This window comes from Thalia democratica, chromosome 6, assembly GCF_965202585.1.
Source record: "Thalia democratica chromosome 6, ktThaDemo2.hap1.1, whole genome shotgun sequence".
NCBI lineage: Eukaryota > Metazoa > Chordata > Thaliacea > Salpida > Salpidae > Thalia > Thalia democratica.
The window spans coordinates 46427430-46455239 of record NC_139170.1 but is presented as its reverse complement, the minus strand read 5'-3'; the positions used below and the strand labels follow the sequence as shown (position 1 = coordinate 46455239).

The following is a 27810-nucleotide window of genomic DNA, read 5'->3' as shown; positions in this document are numbered from 1 at the left end:
ATACTGGGCTGCAACTACGATATTGTTGTTAGTATTTGAAATAATTGTATAAATATAAAATGAACTATCACTATACTGGGCTGCAACTATGATATTGTTGTTAATATTTAAAATAATTGTATAAATATAAAATGAACTATCACTATACTGGGCTGCAACTATGATATTGTTGTTAGTATTTGAAATAATTGTATAAATATAAAATGAATTATTACTATACTGGGCTGCAACTACGATATTGTTGTTAGTATTTAAAATAATTGTATAAATATAAAATGAACTATCACTATACTGGGCTGCAACTACGATATTGTTGTTAATATTTGAAATAATTGTATAAATATAAAATGAACTATCACTATACTGGGCTGCAACTACAATATTGTTGTTAATATTTGAAATAACTGTATAAATATAATATGAACTATCACTATACTGGGCTGCAACTACGATATTGTTGTTAGTATTTGAAATAACTGTATAAATATAAAATGAACTATCACTATACTGGGCTGCAACTACGATATTGTTGTTAGTATTTGAAATAATTGTATAAATATAAAATGAACTATTACTATACTGGGCTGCAACTACGATATTGTTGTTAATATTTGAAATAACTGTATAAATATAATATGAACTATCACTATACTGGGCTGCAACTATGATATTGTTGTTAGTATTTGAAATAATTGTATAAATATAAAATGAACTATCACTATACTGGGCTGCAACTACGATATTGTTGTTAATATTTGAAATAATTGTATAAATATAATATGAACTATCACTATACTGGGCTGCAACTATGATATTGTTGTTAGTATTTGAAATAATTGTATAAATATAAAATGAACTATCACTATACTGGGCTGCAACTATGATATTGTTGTTAATATTTGAAATAACTGTATAAATATAATATGAACTATCACTATACTGGGCTGCAACTACGATATTGTTGTTAATATTTGAAATAATTGTATAAATATAAAATGAACTATCACTATACTGGGCTGCAACTACGATATTGTTGTTAGTATTTGAAATAATTGTATAAATATAAAATGAACTATTACTATACTGGGCTGCAACTACGATATTGTTGTTAGTATTTGAAATAATTGTATAAATATAAAATGAACTATCACTTTACTAGGCTGCAACTACGATATTGTTGTTAGTACTTGAAATAATTGTATAAATATAAAATGAACTATCACCATACTGGGCTGCAACTACTATATTGTTGTTAGTATTTGAAATAATTGTATAAATATAAAATGAACTATTACTATACTGGGCTGCAACTATGATATTGTTGTTAGTATTTGAAATAATTGTATAAATATAAATTGAACTATCACTATACTGGGCTGCAACTACGATATTGTTGTTAGTATTTGAAATAATTGTATAAATATAAAATGAACTATCACTATACTGGGCTGCAACTATGATATTGTTGTTAGTATTTGAAATAATTGTATAAATATAAAATGAACTATCACTATACTGGGCTGCAACTATGATATTGTTGTTAGTATTTTAAAATAATTGTATAGATATAAAATGGACTATCACTATACTGGGCTGCAACTACGATATTGTTGTTAGTATTTTGAATATGAATAAGCATAAAATGAACTATCACTATACTGGGCTGCAATTACGATATTGTTGTCAATATTTTGATATAAATAAACTTTGAAACCTGTAAGAATCTGGAATTTTGAACAAAAACCTGAAAAAACATAGAATTTTAAACTATTTTTACACGTTAAGTCGGTTTAAAATAATTTAAATTCAAAACTAATTATCACTGTACTGAGATGCAGTTGTGATATCGTTGTTAGTGTTTGTTAACATTTTTTTTTTATCAGTGTTCTTTATAAATTCATAACCAACACAGTTTTTACATACTTATAGAAAAATAAGTTTATCTTTACGTATGATTACTTTTAACTTCTGCTTAATTTGTTAAATTATATTATGATAAAAGATAAATACAGATTGTAACATTTTAATACTTGGTTTTATATCTAGGCCAAGACTAGGCCAAGATAGTAGTAAAAATATTTTTAGTTAAAGTTTATGTGTTTAATTAAAAAAAACTTGGATGCTTCTTTCTGACTTTAATCATTAAAATTATATAAAGTTGTACAATAACACTATTTAAAGTTAACTACATTGAATATTTTAATACCATGCATAATAAATGAAAAATTTAATTCCCAGATGATATATAAAAAATAGACAACACAAAGTACTTGTTAGCTCAAAACACTTCAAAGGAAAAATATCACAATTTTTATAAATTAAATCATATTTCCCAGATAATAGGACTAGAGTTAATCAAGTTGAAAATCCTAATACCACATGCTATTAATGAACAACTAAAAACTAAAAAACATGATGTTTTTTTTATTCAAAATAACACAAAAATAAATATATATTGAACTATTTTCCCAGATAATCGGGCTGACGGGGGCGCTTCAGGATTCCAACATTCTGGTGCAGAGGGCGGTGCTGGACTTTCTCATCATTTGTTTCCCCTTCACCGGAACCGTGCTGACTAGGGACAAGCTGATGACGTTGCTCGTGACGTCACTCACGTGCATGCTCAGGAGGGACATGTCATTGAACAGGAGGCTTTACACGTGGTTGCTGGGTGAGTTGAAGTTATACCACTAGTAAGTATTTTGAAGTCATATATACATATATATATATATATATATATATATATATAAACAGCCGTTATGTATGCGTTAAAAAGAAAGGTTGTTTAAAATAAGAGACAAACAATTAAAACTATATTTTGAACAGTTATATGTATGTATATATATTTTACACTTGATTTTTGGGTTAGTGTGGTTTTATACCACTTACAAGTATTATAGTATATATTTATATATATATGGCTTTATAGTACTTATTATAAAATATAATACTTTATATATATTGTTCTGATGAAACGTGTTAAATGTTGAAACTTTAGTAAGCAATACATTTTTTTTTGTATTACAAATAAAAAAACATATATATATATATATACCACAGATTCCGATAAGCTTAGCTTATCAGGATCTCCAGGATTTAACGCCTTTTAACGTTACATCTTATATATATATATATATATATATATCAAGTGTAAAATAACCCCAAAAAAAAAATATTTTACACTTGATTTTTGGGTTAGTGTGGAATTATACCACTAATAAGTATTATAAAGTCGTATATTCTACACTTAGTTGTTGGGTTAGTTGAAATAATATCCAGTGTTGCCAAAAAACCTGGAATCCTGGAAAAAATTGGAATTTTAAACAATTTTTACATGTTAAGTAGTAAAATTTCGATTTGACACTAAAAATCTATTGTATAGATGAAGTTTTTTTGAAATTATCAAAAAAAAAAATTAACACACATGTTTAAAAGCTTAAAGATATTTTTTCAATGCGTTTATACTATTCAACACAGTTTTTACCTTAAACTTAATTTTAAACCAAAAATAGACCTTAAAACGTGTAATTTTAAAAACCTAGAAATTTTTTTTTTAATCTGGAGAAAATTTGCCAAAAACATTTTGCAACCCAGTATATCACTAGTAAGTATTATAAACTCATATATATATATATATATATATATTATACTTGGCTGTTGGGTGAGTATAAAAGTTATTTTAAAAAGAAGTTTATGTCCCTTACGTTGATGGTTGTTTTTTAACTTTCCCAGTTAATTTAAGAAGTTTTTAGTTTTAAATTCGGTTTATTGGTTTGCTTAATTTTTTTATGTGTGTTTGTTTAAAAATTTTCTTATAAATTATTTTGTTTGAAGCGTATCATTTTAATTAGTGTTCCTCAAATTAAAAATGTGTAAGGAATTAACAAGTAAAAAAATATTTTGTGCTCACTATATGTATTTTTTGATAGTCAGATATTTATTTTTACATAGCTACACTTTTAAAAGTTTGTTGTTTTGATAAATCACTGATACATTGCTAACGACTACTTCTGTTTATTAAATAATTTTGTTTTAGTAAAAAAAAATATATATAGTTTTAAATAAAAAGCTTTCTGAATAAGTGGTAAATTTATTACAACAGATCTGATTTTTTGCAGTGTTCTCATTGTTTTTGAAGTTGTATTAACATACATTTGCGTTTCTGAGCTTTTGAAGTTTTTGCAAAATCTTTTTATTTACATCTAAATACATGCGCCTTAATGTATGTTTTTCTTTAAAGATCTTAAATGTAATTATGCGACAAATAGTTTTATTTTTAAGCTTTTAGTTATGAAATTTTACTTTTCAAGGTTGCGATCAAACAAAGTTAATTTCAAATACGAGCGAAACGTTGAAGTTGCAGGTAAGAAAATATTTCAACGAATTTTCGAGAAATATGTTGGTGGAGAGTTTGAACAGCTTAATAAACAAACAAATTGATACCATCAAGTCCTACTGTAATAATCCTGTGAGTTTATTTGCATGTATATAATTATGCAATGTAATATATGTCCAGAAAAAAAACATCATATATGCATACATTAGATAAAACAGTTTCTTTTTTACACGTGTTTCAAGATTTCCTTAGAGTGAAGTTTATTTGTTAACGTATAAGCACATTAAACAAGAAATTTAGTATGAATTAAGTCTGAAAAATGGTTATATAACTTTTAAGGTGTTTATAATTTTTATTTTGACATTAATTTTCATTAAAACATTTAATTTAAATCTAAAGATCTATTTTCACTGTTTATAAGTATGTTCAATATTTTTTTGATAATTTAATATAGTTTGCACAGTTTAAATAAAGTTATTAAACATAAAAGTATTGTAAATACAGTTATAAAAAGAAGTTTATACAAAAATGATTATTAATCATACAGAATTATTTTTGCTTCATTTTAAGTATTTTTTACAAACATGTTAATGACATTCAAGCAAACATATAGTTTAAAAAGTTAATTACGATAAAATAGAAAAAAGCAAAAGTATTAACACAAATGAACTAGAAAGTCTTTATGTAAAATTTAATTGTTTTATATTTTGTTACATGGTACTGTAATCATTTTTATTATGAAGTTTAAAAATAAAATCGAAAACTATAAACATACAAAATTAATACTTAAAAATTTAAACATAAATATAAAATAACACAAACGATGATAGTTGAACAAATATCTAGTATGTATACAAAAATAAATAAATTTATTTGTACATATATAATTGATCACTTTTACAGAAAGAGAAAGTGACACAGTCGATGATTGTGGAACAAATGTTTCCATTGAAAGTAATTACCAGTTTGTTAGATAAGCCCGAAGTAGGACCACTAGTGGTAGAAAATGTACTTGTCTCTGTTTTCAGGTTATTGAATATTGTTGTGTATTTATTTATCATTAAATTTATGATAAAAACAACTGATTAATATTAAATTATTTTCTTATTCGATCGAAGAATATTTTAGTAGTTTTTAGATTTTGAATTAGAACAACTTTTTTTAATGTTTTGTACAACGAATAATTTCAAACTACATATTTCAGACTGGTTAAAACAGCTGTTGAAACGTCGAAAATAGTAGAAAATGTAAAAAAAGAAGAGAAAAAATGCAATGGAGAAGAGTACAGGTTTCTTAAACTATAAGTATTACAATTAAACAAGAAAATACATACTCAAAATATTTTTTACAAGAAAATATTTTTGTTGTTTTTTTTCTATATAAAGCAACTTTTTTTAGTTAATAATAATTTTAAGTAAGGATTATTTTATAGTTTTTTTCACTTTTAATATTTATAATTTTGTTGAATTTCAATATTTTATGCTTTATTTGTATAAATAGTGTAGAAATGTCTGAGTTAACATTTAAAAAATGTTAAATGTTAAAAAACAGTTAATATTTTATACTATAAAATCCAATACTAATTTTTTTTCACTGCTTTCATTTAAAATAAACCTGTAACTGCAGTTATAAAAGGAAACAATTGAAAAATTGAAGATGCTTACCATGTAATTGCTTAAAAAACAACAGTTTAATGAGTTGATTTTTGTTGTTTGACTGATTTTTTATTGTAAATTAATGTTGTACATACATTTGATATCGTGACGTAATAACAAAAAAATTTACAGAAACGAACAAACAAAAGAAAAATCGTCCAAGGAAAACATCAGAGATGAAGTGGTCAAAAGCATCAAACTGTTCTTCAGTTTTCTTGATGATGAAATTGTTTGGAGTTACCTGTCTCGTTGTATTAAGCAAATTGGTTCAAAAAAGTTTGCTGTTATTATTTATGCTTTAAAATAAGTTTTAATATTTAATATTATTTTATTAATAAAAGTATTTAACAACTTTTCATTGATAACTTGTTACACCTGTAATATTATTTTTGATCTGTAAAGACTTTTTACAACTTGTTTATTTATTTCTTACTTTTTGTTACTTTCTGTTTTTTAGGAGCTCGTTTTTACATCAAACACAAACTTAATTATCTTACAGTAAATCCAATTCAGTCTGATTTAAGTTTGATGTTTAAAAGTTAAAATTGTTACTTTATTTTCTAAATAAAAAGTCTGGTACTTGTATCTGTTATAAGGTTTTAACACATGTTTATAAAAGTAACATAAAAATAAACTGTTGTTCTTTTTACTAGTATTTCGTAACGTATTTTCATTCACGCTGAAGATTGTTGATTTAGTAAATGTATTAACAACAAATTAATAAACAGAAATTCAACTGTAGAAAATCGTGAAGCTTCAAAAAATGAAGATCTTAGTATCGGAGAATTGTGCACGTTTGTGTCTTTTCTACTTGAAAATCTATCACTCGACAATGGAATTGAAGTAATTAATGGTTAAACTGCATATGAAAATAACATAGATTCTAAAAAAATACACTTTTTAAAAACTTATAGTTTATGTAGTTTTGTCCTTGTTATTGACACTTTTCACTTTTCATAAAAATGCTGTATGCATTAAATGTGTATTTTCAATATTTAATAGATTTTTTACATGTTTTCAGGTACAAACATTATGGTTACCATCCGTGAGTCACTCAATTTTATCGGTGCTAGTGTCAAGAGGTCACCAAATGAGCGGAGAACAAATTAAAATTGCAATCAAAACTTGTTCATTACTACTACAACATACACAAGTACAATTTCCAACCCAAGTTAGTTTTTTTTTGTTTTAATAAGTTTGATTAAAAAAAAATAAAGTCACAATCAAAACTTGTTCATTGTTGTTAATACGCAAACAAAAGTTTAATTTTCTGCCTAAGTTAGTTTATATTTGTTTTTCAATCGACATTTCTTTATATGCATGCAAACTATAAGCTCTAAAATTTAGGTAGCATAGGTAACTATTAAAAGGGTGCATGACTATTAGAATTCTGATAGTTTTGTTTTAAAGTGAATTGCTCTCTTATTTTTCAAATTATTTTATTTTTGTCATAATTTTGTGTACTTTTATCTCTTATTACAATAGAAGTTCTCAACTTATAAATAAGGAGAATTGTATTATTAAAATTTTTAAAAATTTATACCAAAACAATTTTCACTCGTTTAAACAATTTAAACGAGATCTTCTATTGATTAATGAGATCTTATTCAATTGAAAATTTCAGTCATATTCTTAACAAATTTATGGTAAATTTTTATATGTTTTTGATTATAAGTTATTTTCAGAAACGGCCTTTTAATTTTTTTACAAAAATTTGATATACCTTGTAACCATAAAAAAAACAGTGACTATCATAAGGCATGTATAATTTATTGTTCTTATTATTATAGTTTTCACTGTAGAACGAATCTTTATAAAAGCACCAAAGTGACATGTGCTATCGTGATTTATAACCTCGCAAATGCATTATAAACCATCAACAAAATCTTTTGAATATACTTTATACATTTGTATTTATTAATTTTTATAAATTTGTGTCAAGATTTATTGTTATATATATTTTTTATAGGATTCCGATGATGATGAAGACTTGATATACACAGTTGAAGATTCATTTAACTTGGTGCAAAAATTCTTTGTAAAATTCGTTTACCATCGAATTAACTGTAACAAGTTGGTTTATTTAAATTTGGTTATATATTTCAATCACTTATTTGAAGATTCATTTACCATTGAATTAATTTTAATAAGTAAGATTCTTCTTTGAGTTTTCATTTGAAAACTCATTACTTTTAAATATAAATTAGTAACTACTAATTAAAAGCTTGATGGTTATTTAGGCATTAAACAAACTATGAAAAGGCAGATATTATGTAAGTTATGTGTTATCGCAAAGTTGTAAAATATTTATGATAGTTTACATTTTTTTGATACGTCAAAGAGGTATATCACGATCAAAAGTTTCTATTTTTTGTTGTCTTTGAACTAGTTATGAACGAGAAGTATCTTTAATAACTGCAACTAAAAAATATTTTGCATCAATACACACTTTATAAACAATAAAAAATGTAAAATGAAGTAAATGTGTTTGAAAAACATTTTTTGCAACTAAATTAGATCATAACACGTAATAATATCACAAGATGTAGCGCAAGTTTTACGCAATTAACATTTATCACATGAAAGTTGTTGTGAAGTTTGTATGCAAAACAAAACTTTTTAACTAACTTTTTAAAAAATTTGATATTTTAAAAGATAAATTTCTGTAAACATTGCATTTATTATCACTTATTTCAGAGACAAGCTGGAGAAATGTCTGAATGAAATAAGTTTCCAGCCAGAATCGAAAAATTGCCTTCTAAAAAACTGTCCGCTTGATGATGGTAGAGATACATTTGTATTATCTTAAATTAAACGAAATACATAAAAATTTTCACAATGAACCTTAATTTTTTATGATTTTAATTTTCTTTTAAGTCCCTGTTTACGTATTAGATTTTTGTTAATTTTCAAAAAAGTAGGTTGCTTAAAGCACTAAATAAATAATTCAAAACAATGTATTTCAAGTCGTATTTAATTTTTCGTTTAATTTAGTTGAAAGTATTTCATACGAGTCGTTTTCATTAATTTTTGCAAACAAAACAAAGTTATAAAGGTTTTGTTTCTAATGAATTTTTTCAGTTTGTTTATATTATATAAATTTGAAATACTAAACAGAAGAACCTTCACACGCAGCAACAACTTCACCCCCGTTCGAACCTCCCACCCTCTCCAAACTGTTCACTTCGCTGTGCCGGTTGCTGATGGACTACGCCTCCTTGCCCGTCTACCAACCGTCCCCTCCTGCTGAGACATTATTACGTCACAGGAGGTGCCACACCCCTCCCCCTGTGACGTACAACCCTCCCTTGTTACGTCACAAGCGGTGCAAGAGCGACGGCGCTGCCAAGTACGAGTTTCAGGGCAACTTCGTTCCCACTTCCACAAAGTTTGTTTGAATTTTTATATTGAAAAAAATGTATGAAGTTCAGTTTATACTTTCGAATAACTTATTTGTGTATAAAAGAGTTGAAGTTTTTGTGTAGTTGTCTAATGATTTTTGAATTGAAAACTGATAGGTTTTCAAAATAAACCATTTGAAATTTGTTAGCAGATTGCTAATTAATTTAAAAATGACCTATATACACATATTCTATTGGTACTGAAAAGGTCTAAACAGTAATGAATCAGTATCAAAAAATTATGAAGTAAAAAGTTTAAGTTTATATATATAGATATTCATCAACAGAGAACACGAATCGCCTTGGGTGGCCTCACTGGTCTGGTGCTGCTGTTCTTGCTTCAACGAAGCAAATAACCAAAATTTTCACGTTTTTTCAACCGCTGTACAAACCGCCATTGACCTCATGCAAATTTCGCAAAATTCAAATGTTAAAAGTAAGTGAATTTATAGTTTGTTTTTATATGTACTAATTATTGTAGTCATTAATGTATAATATAACCTGCGATTGAATTCTAAAAGTTTTTTTTATACTTTAGTTGATTTTAATTTCAACACAAAGTTTAAACGTATTAAGTCTAATATTTTTATAAGTGAATTAAAAATTAGCTTAATATCTGTTACTGATTTTAAACAAGTAATTTAACTACTTTATGACCATAAAAACTGTTATTATCAAGGTAGCAAAGAACTGAATAACAATGAAACAACATCGGTGAAATGGCTGACTAATTTCACAAGAGTGCAAGCCGATTACATCACTTATCAAACTGCTTTCTATGAAAACGTTACCAAAACACTGTGGCAGGTATGAACAAAATATTAAAACTATTTGGAATACTTTAAAATCTAGCATTTTTGAACTTTTACAACTTTTTTATGTTGATTACAATTTTTAGAGTTTTTTGATCGGTTTTATTTTAATAAAGTTTCTTAAAATAATTTCCTATCACTAATCTTATTTAAGATCTAACACAAAGAAGTTCTTAATTTTGTTTAGTTGTTTAGTTTTGTATTAATTCAGATAATAGGAGATAGAAGGTACGGTTCTTCACACTTATCCGCTGTTAAATTGATCACTGTTTGCAACACTGTGTGTCCAAATTCCTCCTGTGAAGATGTCATTTTGAAAGATCTCCTGTCAAACAAGGAGGTAAGTGTTTTTAATAGATTTAAAGTATTTTAAGTTTCGTGCACTACAAAACAGTTTGTGGTGGTTTTTCTATTAAATTTATTTTCTAGCAAATATTTTAATCACACGAGGGAACCATAGCAGCTGTTTTTAAATTTAGTTTGTTCGTAAAAAGGATAGAACGTTTTCTTTTTTAATAAATTGAAAGTATAATATGTAAGATTAAAAGTTTAAAATAGTTGTTATGATCTATAAATCCATCTTGTTTTGTGCAGATAATTTTAATAACTTTTAAAATGAAATAGTATTTCATATGCTTTATATTTCGCTCGTTTAATAAACTTTAAATTAATAAAACGTTCCTACTTTTGAATTTTTTTTTATTAGTTTAAAAGCTTGTCTTCTTTCTTACATTTTTAGCACAAAGTATTAAAATTAACAAATGTATAATTTATTTTTTCAGGAAATGCGAATGATAGCATTGCAAAAATTTTGCAGATTATGGCAAATAATAAGAAATTCAAAAAGTTTGTCTTCTGATAACAAAAACAACAAAACTAAACCTTTCAACAGGTAATTAGTTCCACATATTAAATTGATAACTTGTTACCACACTACTTTAACTACCGCATCTCAAATACTAAAATAACTTTTTAATAAATTTTTTTGTAACAAAGTTAGTGACTCTTAACTTAACGAAAGTATTACCAGTGAGAAAAGTTCTGTGTGCAATCGAACAGTCAATTTTAAACGTTTTAAACTTTCTCAAAACTATAGATAAAAATATGTTTATATACAAGTGTAACTTTCACCTATTAGATCAGATTTTTGTTATTAAACTTTTTTACAGGTGTTTGCTTCAGCTAGCGGACCACCTTTTTAATTATTAAACTTGTTTACAGGTTTTTTTAGTGGATCAGCTTTTTCATTATTGAAATACTTTACAGGTGCTTGTTCCACCTGGTTGACCAGCTGTGCTCGCAACACCACCTGGTGGCGAACAGCAGCATGGTTGTGGGCCGGTGGCTGCGTCAGTGCTTGGAGGTGAGGGACATCAGCAGGATTTTGCAGCCCTACTTCAACATCTTGTTGAACCAATCAACGCACAGCTCGCCGCTGAACCCTGATAATAATTTCCGTTAGTTTGTGTGAATAAATTTTATTTTGTTATATAGTAAGTATAAATAATAATTGAAAAGTAAATTAATAACCTCGTTAGTTACAAGTTAGCAAAGCCCTGATAATAGTTTCTGTTAGTTTGTACATACACTTTATTGTTTTTATCGATGAATTTGTAACTTGACAAGTTGTTAATAAAATTAACAATTTATGTTAACTGATGTAAACAACATATTGTGGCTATCGATTGGTTTACAGCTTGAAAATTAATTAGTAAAATTGATAGTTCATGTTTGTAAAAGTGTCTGTCTTCGAAAATGCCACAAGTAAAAACACACGCTGAGCTTTAATACAATAGTTTCTGGTATTCAGTTACTAAGTAGTAATGTTTAATCCCGTTGTTTTCCTATAAATATAATGATTGAACTTTAAAACGTCTAGGAAATATTAAACTAAAAGTTATTTGTATTTAAAGTTGTCTAATTTGTTGTAAATTTTGCACAATTGATTATAAATCTAGTTTTTATTTTACAGTGCCTAAACCTAGAAGTAATTTAAAGGATATCGTCAGATTGGTTAGTTAAAAAAATTTAAATAAAACAATCTCATTATTATTTTTTTTTTCTAACCTAATCATAATACTCTATAATTTTAATAACAAACAGGAAAAATGTCCGATAATTTTGTCGCAATTTTCAAAAAATTCACCTGCATCTGTTAGAAGTGTTTCTCAATACACGTTAGTTTATTTGTATTCATATTTAACAAAAAAATCTCAAAATAATCTACAATGAACATATAGTCAAGTTTAAACTTTAAGAGATGTATTTTCTAAAAATAAAGAAGTTGTTTATACTTGTAAACTGTTCTAAACTATTTCACACACTCTTCTGTTACAAATTTATCTAAATGTATTATGAACTATGTTGATAATTTTTATTGTAAATTACAGCGATGACAAGTCAGAATCGTTCACGATGAGCGAATTTTCAGAGTTTAAATTGAATGAGACTAGGTAATCTTTTTATTATTAATAATTAGTTATAATAGTATTTTTTAAGGAAATATTTAGTTTTTGTATACAACTTAACTGAACCTACTAAGATTATATATAAACTAACACAAAAACATAAGTTTACCAGCTATACGTGAGGATTTTTCATTTACCATAAAAATTTAAATTTCTTCAGTAGAAATTACAAATATGATTTTAAAAGTTTTTGATAAAACAAAATTTTTCAATCAGGAATTCAGAGGGGTCGCCTCAGACTGAAAGTTCAACAGCAAAACAGAAAAGTGAAAATTTAGTAGAAATACAGAAGACAGTGGACGAAGTTGCAGCAGAATTAGTTGATACTGCAATTAAAAACAGCTACATTGAACTTTCTCAAAAGTTTGTTCGGTTGTTAACTACGTTTTTTGTTATAAAAACTATTATTTTCTCCTCAAAGGATGCTGATTTGTACTGTTACACTGAATATTATCAACTTGTTTTTATTTATGCAGCTTTTGCTTGATTAATCTTTCATAAAACTCTAGTCTTTAAAGGTTACTCAAGAACTCTTTTGTGATAAAGATAGTTTTATATGTATTTATTTTTTATTTTTTACAACTAAATTGATTGTTCTTTTACAGCGACTCACCAATATCTATAAAAGGACAATTTGAAGAAAGTATGGATGGTTAGTTGATATCTTTATAAATAGTTATAAATGTTCAAAATGAAATTATTTAAATTCAATAATATAATCTATTATGTTTATAAAAACTTTAAGATTTTTCTATATAATAAACCTCGTTTGCTAAATTTATTATTTCAAACTAAATAAGAATGTTAAATTTATTAAACCAAAACAAAAATCATAGTTAATAAAATAACTTTTATTTATTTATTAGTTCTTCTTAGAGCAGTTTTTAAACAAAACTTTTTATTTTATATGAAAACCAGACTCTCCGGCTTACAAACTGGACAAGAGGTGGAAGAGCGAAACGGACATTTCCGACTCGGCCTCCATGACGTTGTACGACAACTGTGACGTCACCATGACGAGCGGGCATGACGTCACAAAGTGCGAGGACACCACGTCGCGCGACAGCTCGCTGTCGATGGAGGAAATTGAAAAAATCGGCAAAGAAATTCCGCAGGCTCTTGTTTATCAGGTATAAAAATAAAAGTTATTTATGTATTTTTTATTATTTTTAAGAAAATGAACTGATCAATTTGTTTTAAGTTTTCTTGTTTACCAGGTAGCAAAGTTTGAAAGTATTTATTTTCAATTTATTCGAAAAAAACCTAACAAAATATATGTTTAACTTTCGACTCTTAAATATATAATTGTTTATAGATTTGGCTCTAAGTGAAAACGTATTTAATTACAGGAAAGTGTTTGTGGGAAATTAAACAGTTTAATATTTCATAAAAAGGTTCTTTGGTATCATGACTATATTTACAAGTTTGAAAGTGTTTTACTAAAGTTAAAAACTATGTTGAGTCTTAAATATTCAACTGTTTAATTATTTGTTAATGTGTGCTACAATTTTGTTTGTGTGCAAACATAAAAATAATTCATCGTAGAAGATTCTGTAAACATTGAGATACGTAATCTGCCTTGAGGTAGTAAATATGCGGTTATTAATAGAAACAGATTATAAATATAACCTCCTCGGGCAATAAGAATCTTTGTTAAATAATTTTGACAAAATTTATGTTCACAACTATTCGCTCGATCATAAGTTAATATGAAGCACGATTTAGTTTTGTTTAACACCAAACAAAGTTATAATTCATGACGTTAATTACTTTTACCAACTCTGTTGAATGCTAAGCTCATAATTGCTAAATACGTATGTATTTTAATTACTGTTTTAGGTGATTTTTTTTTCAAGATTATTTCAAGTTTAAACAAAGGTTTGCTGAGGTTATGTTTTGTATAATAAGGAGCTGTTTTAAACGTGATGTTACTTTGATCATGCGAATAATTTTTATCAGTTTCGATTTGTTTTATTATGACTGGATAATGTCATGCAAAGTTCACATACTTTTAGTTTTTAACATTTACCTATAAATCAAAAATCTTTTTTTTTTTTTTAATTAATTCTTTGAAATTTAAAGAAAACTATTAATATTTTAAACATTTTGCAAAACATAAAAACCAAATTTTTCCGACATAATTTTATTCAACTATTTCAAAACTGTAGTACGTTTGTTCCGATTTTAAGTAAAGCGTTTTCTTCCAATTACAAATCTAAGAAAACTTATTTTCATACAGCACTTTAATAATTCAACAACTTTGAATCAAATTATTTTCTGACCATTACAACTTACCAAACAAATTTTTCTCCAACCATGTTTTCATTCACAACAAAGTTGCTTCGAACATTTTCATGTCACAACATTTCAAACTTCACATAAAATAAAAGCCATACACGAATCCCACAGGACAGTTTCGACAGAGGTCAGGTCGTGTACGCGCTTCGCTCAATTCTCAACATTGTCAAAAACCAGCCACAACTGTTCATATACGCCGCTAGCACCACCCAACTGTCGAGTAGCAACCTGTGCGCTGATGGCAGCTATCTGCAGGTTCGACTATTTGTTGTTGTAAGTAAAATTAACTGTTGGGTAAAATTATTTGCAGGTGTGTTTAGTGTTGTTATTGTGTTTTTACAACACTTTAAATAAATGTCCACTTAAACTATTTGCTATTTCGACTTTTTAAACACTCAACATTGTTAAACAATAAAAATGATTAGCTAAAAGTATGTTTACCAATATCTAGTTGTTAGCTTCATTACAACACTTTGATAAGATTATTACTTATTAAAGTCATAACTTTTTTAAATTTATATTTAAAATGTAAAAAAATCCACTGTCCAATGAGTACGTGGAAAAATCGTCAAGTTCAACGTCGTTCTGATACGTGTAGTAATGCTAGTGTAGAACATTTAATGTAGTATTACATATATTCTAAACTGCAGCATATATCTTATATTACTTTAAATATTGATTATACTATTTTTATGGTCATAACGACCCTTTTAATTATTAGAACAATATATTTGTATGCTTTGTAATAAGCCATGTAATTAACAAACATTCATTTGTACTTATATATTTTTATAGGAACTAATATCAAGACACGAACAGGCCCACAAAGGAAAGAAATTTCATGGAGATATAAGCAAAAGAAAAAAATCATTGATGATTGTAGACGTTCTTATTGGAATCTGTCTGCATTATATACGGTATATTGATATTTAATTACTATTATTTTACTTTTTGCATTATACACGGTTTACTTTATATGCTTAATTATTTATTTTTCTTTACTATTGATTTGACAAACTTAGTATGCAATGGTTATTTTTAAACATTCGATTAAATACAATTGCATAACTTAAATATGTATACACTTAATTGATAAAGTAAAGCAATACTAAATTTAACTCGAAATACAACAATTATTCTTTCAGATACCTTAATTGATGAATTCTTTTAAAAATAACAAATTTATACCAATTAGACGATTAAGATATACCAAAACTCTGTTTCTCTAGCAGGATTAGATATATACTAATTTATACTTTTAATCTACTTGTTTCATTATTAATTTATTTAATATTTATCAAATTTTAAACCATTAAAACTTTTTTTTTTCGAGGATAATTCAGTATACATTCAAATTTTAAACCAATCAGATCGTGGCCTTCGATGGACGCCACCTCATTGGATGAATTCCACGAAGTCAGATGCAATGCCTGCCTCCTATTGGTCGAAGTTCTAAAGCAGCTCAACCAACTGAACTGCGAGAAGAGCGACCTGCACCATGGTAACCATGGCAACCATCAAGGTGGTGCCAGGCCCACCACGCTGTCCATAGCAACCGGTCACAACAACGACCTGCCCAAATTTGCGGCATACCTTAGCAGCATATTGGACAAACACAAAGTGAATTCGACCATATTGCAGTCGCTCTCCGCTACTGTGAGGGCAATGGTTTGTTTATTTAATTGTAAAAAAAATATTCATTCTTTTATAGTTCGATGATATTGCTAACACTGTTTGCTAATGTCAGGGAAATAGTTTATTTGGATATTTATGTTAAATAAGTATTTTATTTTATACATCAGTTCAGTTGTCTATTGAATAGTACAATGTTTGTTTAATAAATAAAAATTGTTTTTGTATTTTATATTATGTTTCTAAGTAATTCTGCAATTACTATCTGCTGCTGTTGAAAACATGGTTTCTAGAAATGTATTTGCACAAAAGTAAAAATGATAAGAAAACATAAGCTGAAAGTTTTTATTTATAGTTTAAATTTTATTTTGTTTTAAATAGTTTTAATTCAACCTGTTCGCTTCCTGTTAATTTCAACAGCACTGCATTCTTTATCCTCTAGTGACTGACCTTTAGTTTGTATTTGCTCTAGTATTTTGTGTTTACAGTTTTAGTCCTATGATTTAACTTGCATTTATTTTTCAACTGGAAATTATAATACGAAAGGCGTACAAACGCTAATTTTGTTTTTAACTTTTGTTCGAGTTGCCTGTCAAAAACAAAATGTGGAAACATTATGCTTAAACTTAAAATTTCTTTATAAATGTTTATTGTTTTCTTATGAATTATTTAAACACTTTTAACCTAAATTTCAAAAATTATTTTCTTACTTGCTAAGCAAATAATTGGTAATTGGTTGATAAATTTTACATGTGCGAGAACAAAATTTTTTTTACCAAAACTGATTTAAGAAAAAACAATCATAAATTTAAAGTTGTTCTTTATGTTATATGCATTTTTGAAACTGATATTTTTTATATAAAATGTTTTTAATTTTAAGATTAGAACCAAATAGTTTACTAAAATTAAAAGAAATATTTAAGTATTAACAAATGAATTTTATTAATGCTCTTTTAAGTTTCTGTTTAAATTACGAATTTAAATTAATTTATTTCGAATATTAACAGAAAAAATCATCGAAAACAACTGAAACTGGGAACAACAACGAAATAATATCGAGTTTGCACTACTGGTGTGGTAGTAGCAGCTTGAGAATAAAAACTTTTCAACATTTGTTGCTCAACACTGTGAACACACTGCTGCACATTGAAGATGAAAACACTTCGAATAAAAAACAAATTCCATCTCCAACCACTCCTACTGGTTAGTGTGTTTATTTTTTTGTTTGATATTTTTAATGTTTGTATAACACTTGACCTTACTTAAGTTTTAACAGTTAACATGTTAAATTTTTGCAAACTAGTTGATGTTTAGATGTATCTTTTTAAGTGGCTCTGACCGATAATTTAGCAGATTAAAGTCAATTTATTTTAATTTTACGGAAATTACATGCCGTTCACATCATTAGTAGTTTTATTTGTAGATAACATAAACATTTTGTTCACATAATTTTAGTTCACCCAAACTTATAATTTATTTATCTATTTTGTAAAGTTCTTTTTGTGTTTTATAAAGGTTTTAAATTATTAATGAACAATTAAGAAGCAAACTGTTTGTACGTTCAACGCAGTTTATTGTCAAAATAACGACACAAAGTAACCTCACAACACAACAATTTAAATTAGTTAATTTCACAAAATGCAATATATCCGACCATAGTTCATCTAATTCGTTCACAAAAGTCTGACGGAGCCGGAACAAAAGCTCCTGTAGCAAGTTTCGCACAAGTTTCTGAATTCCATCAGGCTCCAAGCTTGCAGTTTCGATATTGCAGGGTTGAATTCTGCAATGAAAAATAAATCGTTTATATTTTCAGTTCACCTGTAGTATTTAGGTTGAATTAAAATAATGGCCATAAGAAGTTTTGAAAAACGCTTTTGTAAGTTTTGTGAGTTTGTAAAGGAAAATAGTTTAAGGAGTGGTAGCTTTAGTTTGTTTGAAAAATAAGCGAACAAGCTGGTCAAAGTTTTATGTTGGTAAACAACAGCAAGCTGTCACATTAAAAAAAGAAAAGTAGAATTTAAATATTTTTATTTCAGTAATACCTTTTACGAAAAATGACTTGAATTTTTTAAAAACTCATGGGTTGAATAAAGTTAAAGTCAAAAATGTTTATGCAATCACAACTGACTTATATTTCTGCAACCGGTTGATTTAGAAAACCTCTCACAAACCCGTTGAGCCTGACAAACTTTCCTGAACACAGGCCTGGATATGACCCGTTTGTCTTCTGTTTTTCTTGCTGAGTTTACGTATTTCACCTTTAAATTAATTTACTTTATTAATAATACAAAGTTTCTATTACTTCATACTATGGCTTAATTGAATGAATAAAAAGCATATGAGTGTTAATTATTAACTGAAATCTTTCAAAATTTGTTTAAGATAAAAACTAAAGTTTGATATTATTTATACATCCTTATAAAATAATGAACAATAAAAATTATGGCTTAAAATAATTATAAAGTGTATATGGTTTAATAGAATAGAAAAACTTATATCGAATTAAATCAGGCTTGAATACGGTTTTTTAAATTGCAAAAGTTAAAAAAAAATTAAATAATATCATTTTTAAATTATTTTTAAGTAAAATATTTTTTACAAAATTATTTTTTTACAAGTAATAATTTTTAATCCAGCAACAAAGTTTAAAAAAATTTCATTATGCATTGGATAAATTATTTTGAAAAATAGATTAACAAAACTTCATTTTCATAATAAATTGAGTATTAATATATTTGATTTTGTTCTTAAATAGTTAAATAGCTACTGGATTTTTTCTACTAAACTTAATACTAAACTTTCTACTAAATTATATTTTTCTACTAAACTAATTACACTTACAAAGTATTAGACAGCTAAGAAAAATATTTGTGAAAACGTTAACTTATCAAGACACTTCATATAAAACTTTAGCATTTTACGATTTTCTTCAACAAAACACAGTGAAAATTAAAGTGAATAAGGTTGAACAAACTTTTAGTAATAAATATCTGATACTTTGTAAGTTTCAAAAGCAACCAACTAACAAGGATGTCATGAGAACAATTGGGTAGTTCCCCGTACCATTTGCCTCTCATTATAAACAAACAAGCAACTAACAAGGTTGTCATGGGAACAATCGGGTAGTTCCCCGTACCATTTGCCCCCCTTGTTGCACACCACGTTGGAAGACCTGAACCTCCCCTGTCCGTCCATGGGGCACAAGTATGAGAACTGGCACCTGATCGCGATGCCTCTCACCCCCGACTGCGTCCTGCAGGTCATTTTGTTGGGGAAACCCCAGTTTCGAGAGCTCGTCATCATGTCCTTCAGTTTGCAGTTTGTTGAGACCTCTGTTGGGAAAAACAGAGAATTAAGTCTGAACCTTAACTTGAATCGAATGGCGTTAGAATTAAACTTTGGTTTGGTATAAAGAAAAGTGATGCATTAGTTGAAAAAAAACTGTACTAAAGCCAAAGTAAAATAAGACAGTAATAAGAATAGACTCAAAGATTACAACAAAAACTAATACCTTTATACTTCCAAGATGCGTTATTTAAATTTAAAGATGTTTTCAATGTTTTTTTTTGTTTTTTTAATCATATTTAAAGATGTATTTTGTATTTAAATGTTTTTGGTACATTGTCGTTATTTTTGTAAAACTTACTGATTAATTAAGTAAACTATAATTGGTATACTAAATACAGTTTTTTTACTAAAATTAAAATTCAAAATTAATAAGTATGTATGTACATATTATATATAAAAACTAACTATGACCAATATTAAAAAAGTTTCAATCAAATTTAAAAGTATAACAAAATTAAAAATTATTATTTTTAATTAAACCATGATAAATTTTAAGTACCGTATATACTTAAAATTGATAACAAAAGTTAGAAAAAAATATATATAAACAACAAAATACTAAACATTTACACTTAAGGTATACCTCAAGATTTTTTCATAACATATTTTTAGTTATTGATACAAGTTTGTTTTAGAAGTAGTAAGAAATACGTAGTTTGAACTTTTGTCAGCGTAATAAATCTCATTAACGAAGTCAAATTGTTATAGTTTATCTTTCAAACAATTCTCAAAATAAATCAAGTTGTTTTAAAACACAGCTGGTTTGTTACAAAATGATAAAGCCATAAAAGTAATTATTTAAAGCTAAAAATGACTGTTATAATTCATAAAAAAAATCCTAACCAAACGTATTGGAAGATTTTTGAGCTGTATAGAAATAATTTAAAAACAAACAGTTTTAAATAATAAAAAATTAACCAGAAATGAAAGCTTATGATGTTATGAACAACTAATATACAAAAAATCGTTCTACAAAAGCTAAAAACAATAAATAATAAAGAAAGTTGTTAATATTTTACCTCTCATTTGTTTAATAATAAATGCTGGCGTTTTCGAATGAATCGAATATCCTTGCGTTAGCATCAACCAAAAATATACAAATATATTTTCTATTTTCATTTCTATTTATATAGTAAAAACTGAAAAAACAATTTTGCTAAGTATCTTCTACAACTGAACTTTTTACCAGTTGCCCTGATTTTAAGTCGCGATTTTTTTTTTACACTGAATCGCTTTTTTTCTTTTATCTCACTGTTAGCTTACTAGAATCCCTGAGAGAAAGTTAAAATAAAATGCAAAATAAAAAAGTGTTTTGTGTGCCATAATTACTGCATTAAAAATTAATTCGACACGTTTAAAAGTGCATTGAAAATATAAGTTTTAACATAAAAATATAAAAATAAGAGTTGTTGTTGGTTTTCAATAATGATCATAACTATTGATGTAAGTTACATTAAGTAAAAGCTTTTATGTTTGTTTAATAGATTAAATTACCATATAACTTGATTAAACAATTTTAAGGATATAATAAATTTCTCATTTCTTGGTATTAACTATCTATGTTTTAAGTTTATATTTTATAATCTTCCTGTTTTGAAAACGTTTTACATATGGCCTTTTTGAAACTTCAACTTTTTTAAATGTTTTCAAAACAAAGCTCATAATTTTTAATGGGTAAAACGTTGTTTGGGATTATGTTGAAGTCAACAGTCTTATAAGACGCCGTAAACATATTAGAATTAATAATTAATAAGCTCAAGTCTGGTTATTTCCAATTTCATCAGCATTAAATATTTTCCGTTTTTTCTAATTTCGTGACTTTACTCAGTAAAAGTTTACTACGGAATTTAATTAAGAGAAAATATAAAAATCTATATATTTTGCTTGAAAATATTATTGTATAAAATGTCTTTTTGTCAAAAGATTTATTGTTTGATATTTATAAAACATGCAAAATCATTAGCCTATGACTCAGTTATTTTATGTAAAATAATCAATTCATCTAAATTGGATTTATTTTTAAAAGATGCGTCACTCACATAAAATCAAGATAAAAAGCAGAATCATTGAAATTAGTTTGTTTTTGGTTTTCAGAAGTTGACTTCTAAACAAAAGATAATTATTTACAAAATGTTACTTCTAACAAACAAAAGTTTAGATGTTTAAAAGCAAGAATTAATAAAATTTCAAACCAACTTTATCACGCAAGGGCAACATAAAAGTTCAGGATTATTAAAGTCACTATTAATAAAAGTTTCAAAGATTAAAGTTTTCTAAATAATGAAAATTTTGAATAAATCTTAGCACGCAAGTAGTAACCTACAATGGCTTATTTGTAGTTAAGTTGGCAAGTTGCCTTATTTTCATTTTTCTCAGTAATTCGAATATTTGAGTAAGACTTGTGTACTTATGTATTGTAGACTTGTATGTTTTCAATGCCAATTAATACTTACGTAATTAAAAAACATACAAGTTGTTTAAACAGTTTTTTTTTTCAATAGTGTTATCTAACTAACCATAGTTGATAAACAAAACTAAGTTAAGCTTGTTCCTTAATTTTTACCAGTAGTAATAAAAGATTTATTTATTAGATTTTATATGAAAATCACATCATTTTATTAATGTTTGTTTATAAAAAGTAAAACTTATAAGTTTTACAGTTTTGATAAATTTAGTTGTCATTCTTAAATTCAAAAAAGCTCGTTTTGTGAATATGTTCATTCGAAAGTTAAATATTTATTACTTTTATGTTTGTTTACGACAGTAATTTTGATAAATCATTGTAATTTTTCAACTCTATGAATTTTGCATCAAGTCTTGTTCTGATATACTACTAAAATACAGTAAAAAATTTCAAACTTAGTCGCTTCTCAAGTATAATGTGAGAAATTTGACTTAATAAGTTGATTGTTTATTGGATTATCCGATTTAGATGGATCATCTCAAATAGACTCTTACCAGAATTAGCTACTGGTTGGCAGACATTCCATTTTTGTTTGTCATTTTTATTTGTTGATTATAATTTGTTTTGAAACGTTTCAAATCAAGAGACTTGTGTCAATCAATTTTGTTTTGTTGCTACATTTAGTTAAACAATTAACTGTTTTTCCCATGTTAACACGTAAAGTCATGAAATTGATTTATTTTGAAAACTTTAGTACATATAAAACTTATTGTTTTCATAGACCAAATGTTTGTTTATGTAAAAGAAATTATTCTTATGGTAATACAATATGTATAAAGTAAAAAAGTTCTCAAAATATCAGTCATGATACAAAGTTTGAGTTTAAGTTTTTCATATTTGTTTAATTTCATTTTCACGATTATCAATGTCAATAAAACTATTTATTATACACATTAGAAATACATTAACCTATTTTATGCCCATATATAAAAGTTATATAGCATTTTAGTTGACTTATATGTCGTGCTAAATGTTTAATCCAAAACAGGTAAAGTAAGTTTAATCGAAGTCAAATATTTAAAGTTCGTTCGAACGCTTTTGAACTGAATATATTGAAGTTCATTTGTCGTAAACTTCTAAGTTTTCAAATGTTTCACAATTTGAACTTATTTTAAATTTACAGCAAAATCAGTACCGTGGAAAAAATTGAGCAAAATAAAATACAAGAATGAAGAATATTTATCAAAACAGCCTCTTCTTACATCTTGCATTATAAATGTTCTGTCAGATGAGGTTTCATGTTTAATTATATAATTTTTTTAAATTACTTCAATATATATTTACTTTATAACTATATACTGCACTTATTTAGCTTAGCATAGTTAGTTGTATTTTTTTTAATATATTTAAACTTCATGACTACTTGCTAGTATAGTTTGGTGCATTTTACATATACAAAATATACATACTCAAAAGTAATTTTAAAGTTTTAAAGAAATTAGTATAAAAATTCAATCTAAACTGGTAAACTTACGACAGCTAATTAGTACACATTACCTGACAAGAACAGCTTCAATTTAACTCACACCTGAAAACGAGTTATTTTTGGTTATTATTTTCGTGCCTCAGAAGTCCATTGTGACGCAACAGACAGGCGTTTAATTTCCATTGTAAACTCCAACAATTGCAAATAAACTTTTCGGCGTGTTCTTGCTAACCTGGTGATGAATTTTGCGCGCCTGTCTCCACCAGCCTGGTTGTTTCTTGTGTGAATTTAAAAGTGCTTATTGCATCATGACTCATTTTATTGCGTCGGGTTTTTTACCTCTCAGTTATTTTGGCTGGTATAAAAAGATTTAGCAGGGAATTAGAATGAGCAAGGTTTTCCGGTTTTCGGTTTTTTGTTTTCCTTTAAAAGTTTGTAAAACGTAAACTAGTTTCTTAATGTGTGAGAAAAAACAACCATTAATTTGAAAAATATTTACGTATAAAAGTTTTTAGAGTACATTGAGGTAGATTTACTACATGTAGTTTAAATTACAGAATAAAATTAACTCCTTAAAGTATTTAGTTATTGATGCTTAGGTTGAAGTTTATAACTTTAATCTTTAAAATAAGCTACTAAAAATCCGAACAAAACAATATTACGTTTTTAACATAGAGAAGTGTCATCAGTTTAAAACAAAACTATTTAATAAACTAATACTATTTTAAAAACATATTATTAATGTTAAATTTTATTCAAAAAACACCTTTAAAAAATCAGTATGAAAAAATAAACAAACTATTCAATAGAAAAATTGAAAAAAGCAAGTTTAATAATTTTTGTTCTCACAGCAACAGTGCGATGACGTCAAAGTCACGTGGATGAACTTCATGACGTCGTCGCTCAGCGCGCTACGTCACAGAAGCCACATTTTGGCCAAACCGATTGTGACGTCACTCTGCGAGCTGCTGGAGCGTGTCAGCCGGGTTTACGAGGAATCTGCCGATAATCGAGATGACTGTTATTTGCTGGTTTGTTTTATTAATTAATACTGTTGTACTTTTTTATTTTTATAAAAACTTTTAGACGTGTTGAAATACTTTTTTGAAGTGAGTCTAGCGGTGGTATTAAATTTTTTATATTTAAAAAAATTGTTTGCATTTGTCGTTATTAGTAATTAAACAATTCAACTCTATTTGTAATATTGTTCATAAAAAATATTTTTTACAGGGTGAAATGCCAGTAGACTACCTGATGATTTGCCTGAAAACATTGAGAATTTTTATTCACAATCTACTGCCTTCATTTAACAGTGAGTTATTTATATTTTTGTTCACAATCTACTGCCTTCATTTAATAGTAAGCTGTTTATTATCTGTGTTAGAAAATTACTTAAAAATTATAAAAAGTCTAAATGAGCTTGACTTTAACTTTTAATATCTTATTCAAACTTATTAAACTTATATTAAAATGAGAACTTATTAAATAAAAACATGTAAAACTTTAAGCAAAATTAGATAGACGTCTGACAATATAGACTGATAAATGATAATGGAAATTTTATGTTTAAATTGTTAAAATACAAAAACTGAAATCAGTCACTAGTCTGTTTAGGTGTTATTATTAAAAGTATGCCATTTTTATAAATTAAATTTCGGTTTATTAAAAAAATAACAACTTCTTGTTTTAAGATTTAATTTAAGTTAAGTAACTTTTAATGGTTTAATAACCTTTCCAAGTTACTTATATTAAAATTACATTTGATACATTTATGTATTTAGTTTTGTAAATAAACTCTGTGTTTTTGCTATGCCATTAAGTTGTATAAAAAGTAAGATTAGTTATACTATAACATTCGCAATAAAAATACTTCCCCAAACTAACTTATTTTTACTTTTAATTTATAGCTTTACGTTGTTCATAAGATTGATAGTTTTATGTGTATTTTATTTTATTTTTAAGTACATAATTACTGTTCTTGTATAATTTTTTTTTTACTATGTCTAATACAATTACTTAAATGAAAAATATAAATAGTAAGTTTGTTTAACATGATAAGTTTTAAATTAAAATATTTCTAATGTTTGTAAAACAAAACTATTAACGAAATTTTTTATCCAATCTTTGAACGAAGAAAAATAAAAGGATTAAAATTAAAAGTAAAAAATAATGGTATAGTCGCATAAAAATATGCTTTATAAAAGTTTGTATGCAATATTATTAATCTAGAAACTAAAAAATAAATTAGTGTACTGTACTTATAGAATCAAATGCTATTTTTTACTAAAACATCAAAATGTTTTTTCATGTTTTGACTAGTGTAAAATTTTTTAATGTATAAGCCTTAAAAATCCTTATAAAACAAAATTTAAAAACAAGCTATTGTAACTAGTCACACCGATATTTTTGATATGCTAAAGGTTTGTAAAAAATATCGATTTAAACGTAAAATAATAGTATCAAAGATTCAAAACGCTTCGAAACATTTCATTTTAAGCTAAAAATTTTTTTAGGTTTAAATTAACTCGAGTTATCTCGTAAATTTGTCATGTTGTCGCATAATGTAAATGTTACTAGCACTTAACAGTGCTTGCAAGTTATTTTCTCTTGCTAAAAGCTTTCTTTGTGACCGAAACCTTTTTAAAATTCCCACTAGGGATTTGCTATAAATATGTAATATAAGTCACTTTACAAAAAGATAATAATTAATTGGTGTTCATAATAAAAATGCTCAATTTTGTTCGAGTGTAAAAAATAGTTCAATATGTATAACATTTTTCAATATTTGACTGAAAACCTTATACAATTTTGTTTTCGAAAGGTTTGTCAAACATCTAACTTAATTTAGCATATAGTATATATGAAAATTATAAAAATAGAATTGAAAACCTAATTTTTGGCTGCTGACATAATTTTTCCGTTTAGCAGAAAACTTTTTTGTCAATACTTTTGTGTACTACATATTATATTCAAGTTAGCATAATTGTCATAAAACTTTTTCGAAAGTTATTTCGCAAATTTGAATAAAAAATAAATACACCAAAATGTGTTTTTATAGTAAGAAAAATTAAGCAGATTGTTTAAAAGTTGTTAATGTTTTTAACAATTGCCTTGTAGTTTTTAAATAAATTTATTTGTTTATTCACTTATTTGAACGTTTAAATCTATTTATAAGTTTAAAGTTTAAGGTATTTAATTATTCCGACATGGTTTTAAATTTACTGTTTAACATTCCAAAGGTAAAACGAAGTCGCTTACGATGAATTCCAATTCCAGCCAGAGCACAACACCTAGTTCCAGTTTGTTTAATATGTTCAATATGTTTGGACAACCTAGTAAGGTTTTTTTTCGTATACTTATTATTTTTAATGTTATACTTTTTAACAGTTTATAAAATTCAAAATATTGAAACTAACGACGTTTTTTATTATAAACTACTAAAATAGTACAACAGACTAAGAAAATAAGTTAATGTCGTGCCTATGAATAATTTTAATTGATTTTATTTATTAGAATTAAGTAGTTGTGTTTGTTTGTTTTTGTATTATAAAGCTTTGCTTAGGCAACAAACAGATTACGGAAATCGATTTAAATTTGTTTATTATTTGTTTAGTTTATAATTTCATGTTTTCTTGTAAACTAATTTCACACCCTAGTAATCTGTAAAGTGATTCACTTAATTGCGTATTGTCTCAAATTCTTTTGTATGTTTATTTTATTTCAGTGTTCTAATCTTTCTCAAATTCTTTAACACAACTAGATGCTTTATTTAAAAGTTTTAGAATTTTAAGTTTGGATAAACTTTCTCTAAAGTATCTATAGCTTACGAGCATAAAACAAAGTTTAAATTTATTTTTAAATAACTTTTTAGTACTTTATATAATCTTATTTTTTATGACATGTATTGATAAGTTATATATTTTTTATTCTAAAACTCTCAGTAAAATGTAAATTATTCTACAGCTAA

The 27810-nt window shown here is 26.3% G+C and overlaps 2 protein-coding genes across 5 annotated transcripts in view; one reads left to right on the top strand and one right to left on the bottom strand.

The window, feature by feature from the left end:
* The window catches only part of LOC145837715 (protein DOP1A-like), a 42420-nt gene that overhangs the window by 6477 nt on the left and 8133 nt on the right, over positions 1–27810 (top strand). The window contains exons 5-33 of one of the 4 annotated variants that reach the window (XM_082945139.1): positions 2473–2671; positions 4311–4457; positions 5250–5364; positions 5541–5624; positions 6124–6267; positions 6720–6834; positions 7013–7162; positions 7961–8064; positions 8689–8774; positions 9109–9379; positions 9680–9828; positions 10072–10199; positions 10416–10544; positions 10987–11096; positions 11471–11661; positions 12177–12217; positions 12308–12381; positions 12595–12657; positions 12889–13035; positions 13278–13324; positions 13591–13802; positions 15082–15225; positions 15766–15887; positions 16341–16638; positions 17610–17805; positions 23541–23650; positions 24695–24874; positions 25074–25155; positions 27083–27183. In XM_082945139.1, coding sequence (XP_082801265.1) covers positions 2473–2671; positions 4311–4457; positions 5250–5364; positions 5541–5624; positions 6124–6267; positions 6720–6834; positions 7013–7162; positions 7961–8064; positions 8689–8774; positions 9109–9379; positions 9680–9828; positions 10072–10199; positions 10416–10544; positions 10987–11096; positions 11471–11661; positions 12177–12217; positions 12308–12381; positions 12595–12657; positions 12889–13035; positions 13278–13324; positions 13591–13802; positions 15082–15225; positions 15766–15887; positions 16341–16638; positions 17610–17805; positions 23541–23650; positions 24695–24874; positions 25074–25155; positions 27083–27183 — 3939 coding nt within the window. Of the gene's footprint in view, positions 1–2472; positions 2672–4310; positions 4469–5239; positions 5365–5540; positions 5625–6123; positions 6268–6719; positions 6835–7012; positions 7163–7960; positions 8065–8688; positions 8775–9108; positions 9380–9679; positions 9833–10071; positions 10200–10415; positions 10545–10986; positions 11097–11470; positions 11662–12176; positions 12218–12307; positions 12382–12594; positions 12658–12888; positions 13036–13277; positions 13325–13590; positions 13803–15081; positions 15226–15765; positions 15888–16340; positions 16639–17609; positions 17806–23540; positions 23651–24694; positions 24875–25073; positions 25156–27082; positions 27184–27810 lie in introns of all 4 variants that reach the window. The other 3 variants (XM_082945138.1, XM_082945136.1, XM_082945137.1) reach the window with 3 other exon arrangements.
* On the bottom strand, positions 18230–21111 carry LOC145837716 (uncharacterized). Its single transcript, XM_082945140.1, has 4 exons — positions 20973–21111; positions 19705–19937; positions 18734–18863; positions 18230–18385 (listed from the first exon to the last, which is right to left on the bottom strand). The coding sequence occupies exons 1-4, from the start codon at positions 21070–21072 to the stop codon at positions 18276–18278; spliced, it is 573 nt and encodes a 190-aa protein (XP_082801266.1). The 5' UTR covers positions 21073–21111; the 3' UTR covers positions 18230–18275.

Coding starts and splice junctions, on each gene's coding strand:
- LOC145837716 (XM_082945140.1), bottom strand. CDS start 21,072: ATGAAAATAGAAAATATATTTGTATATTTTTGGTTGATGCTAACGCAA. Junction 19,938..20,972: donor TATTATTAAACAAATGAGAG/GTAAAATATTAA, acceptor TTTTCCCAACAG/AGGTCTCAACAAACTGCAAA. Junction 18,386..18,733: donor AACCGGTTGCAGAAATATAA/GTCAGTTGTGAT, acceptor TTTTCATTGCAG/AATTCAACCCTGCAATATCG.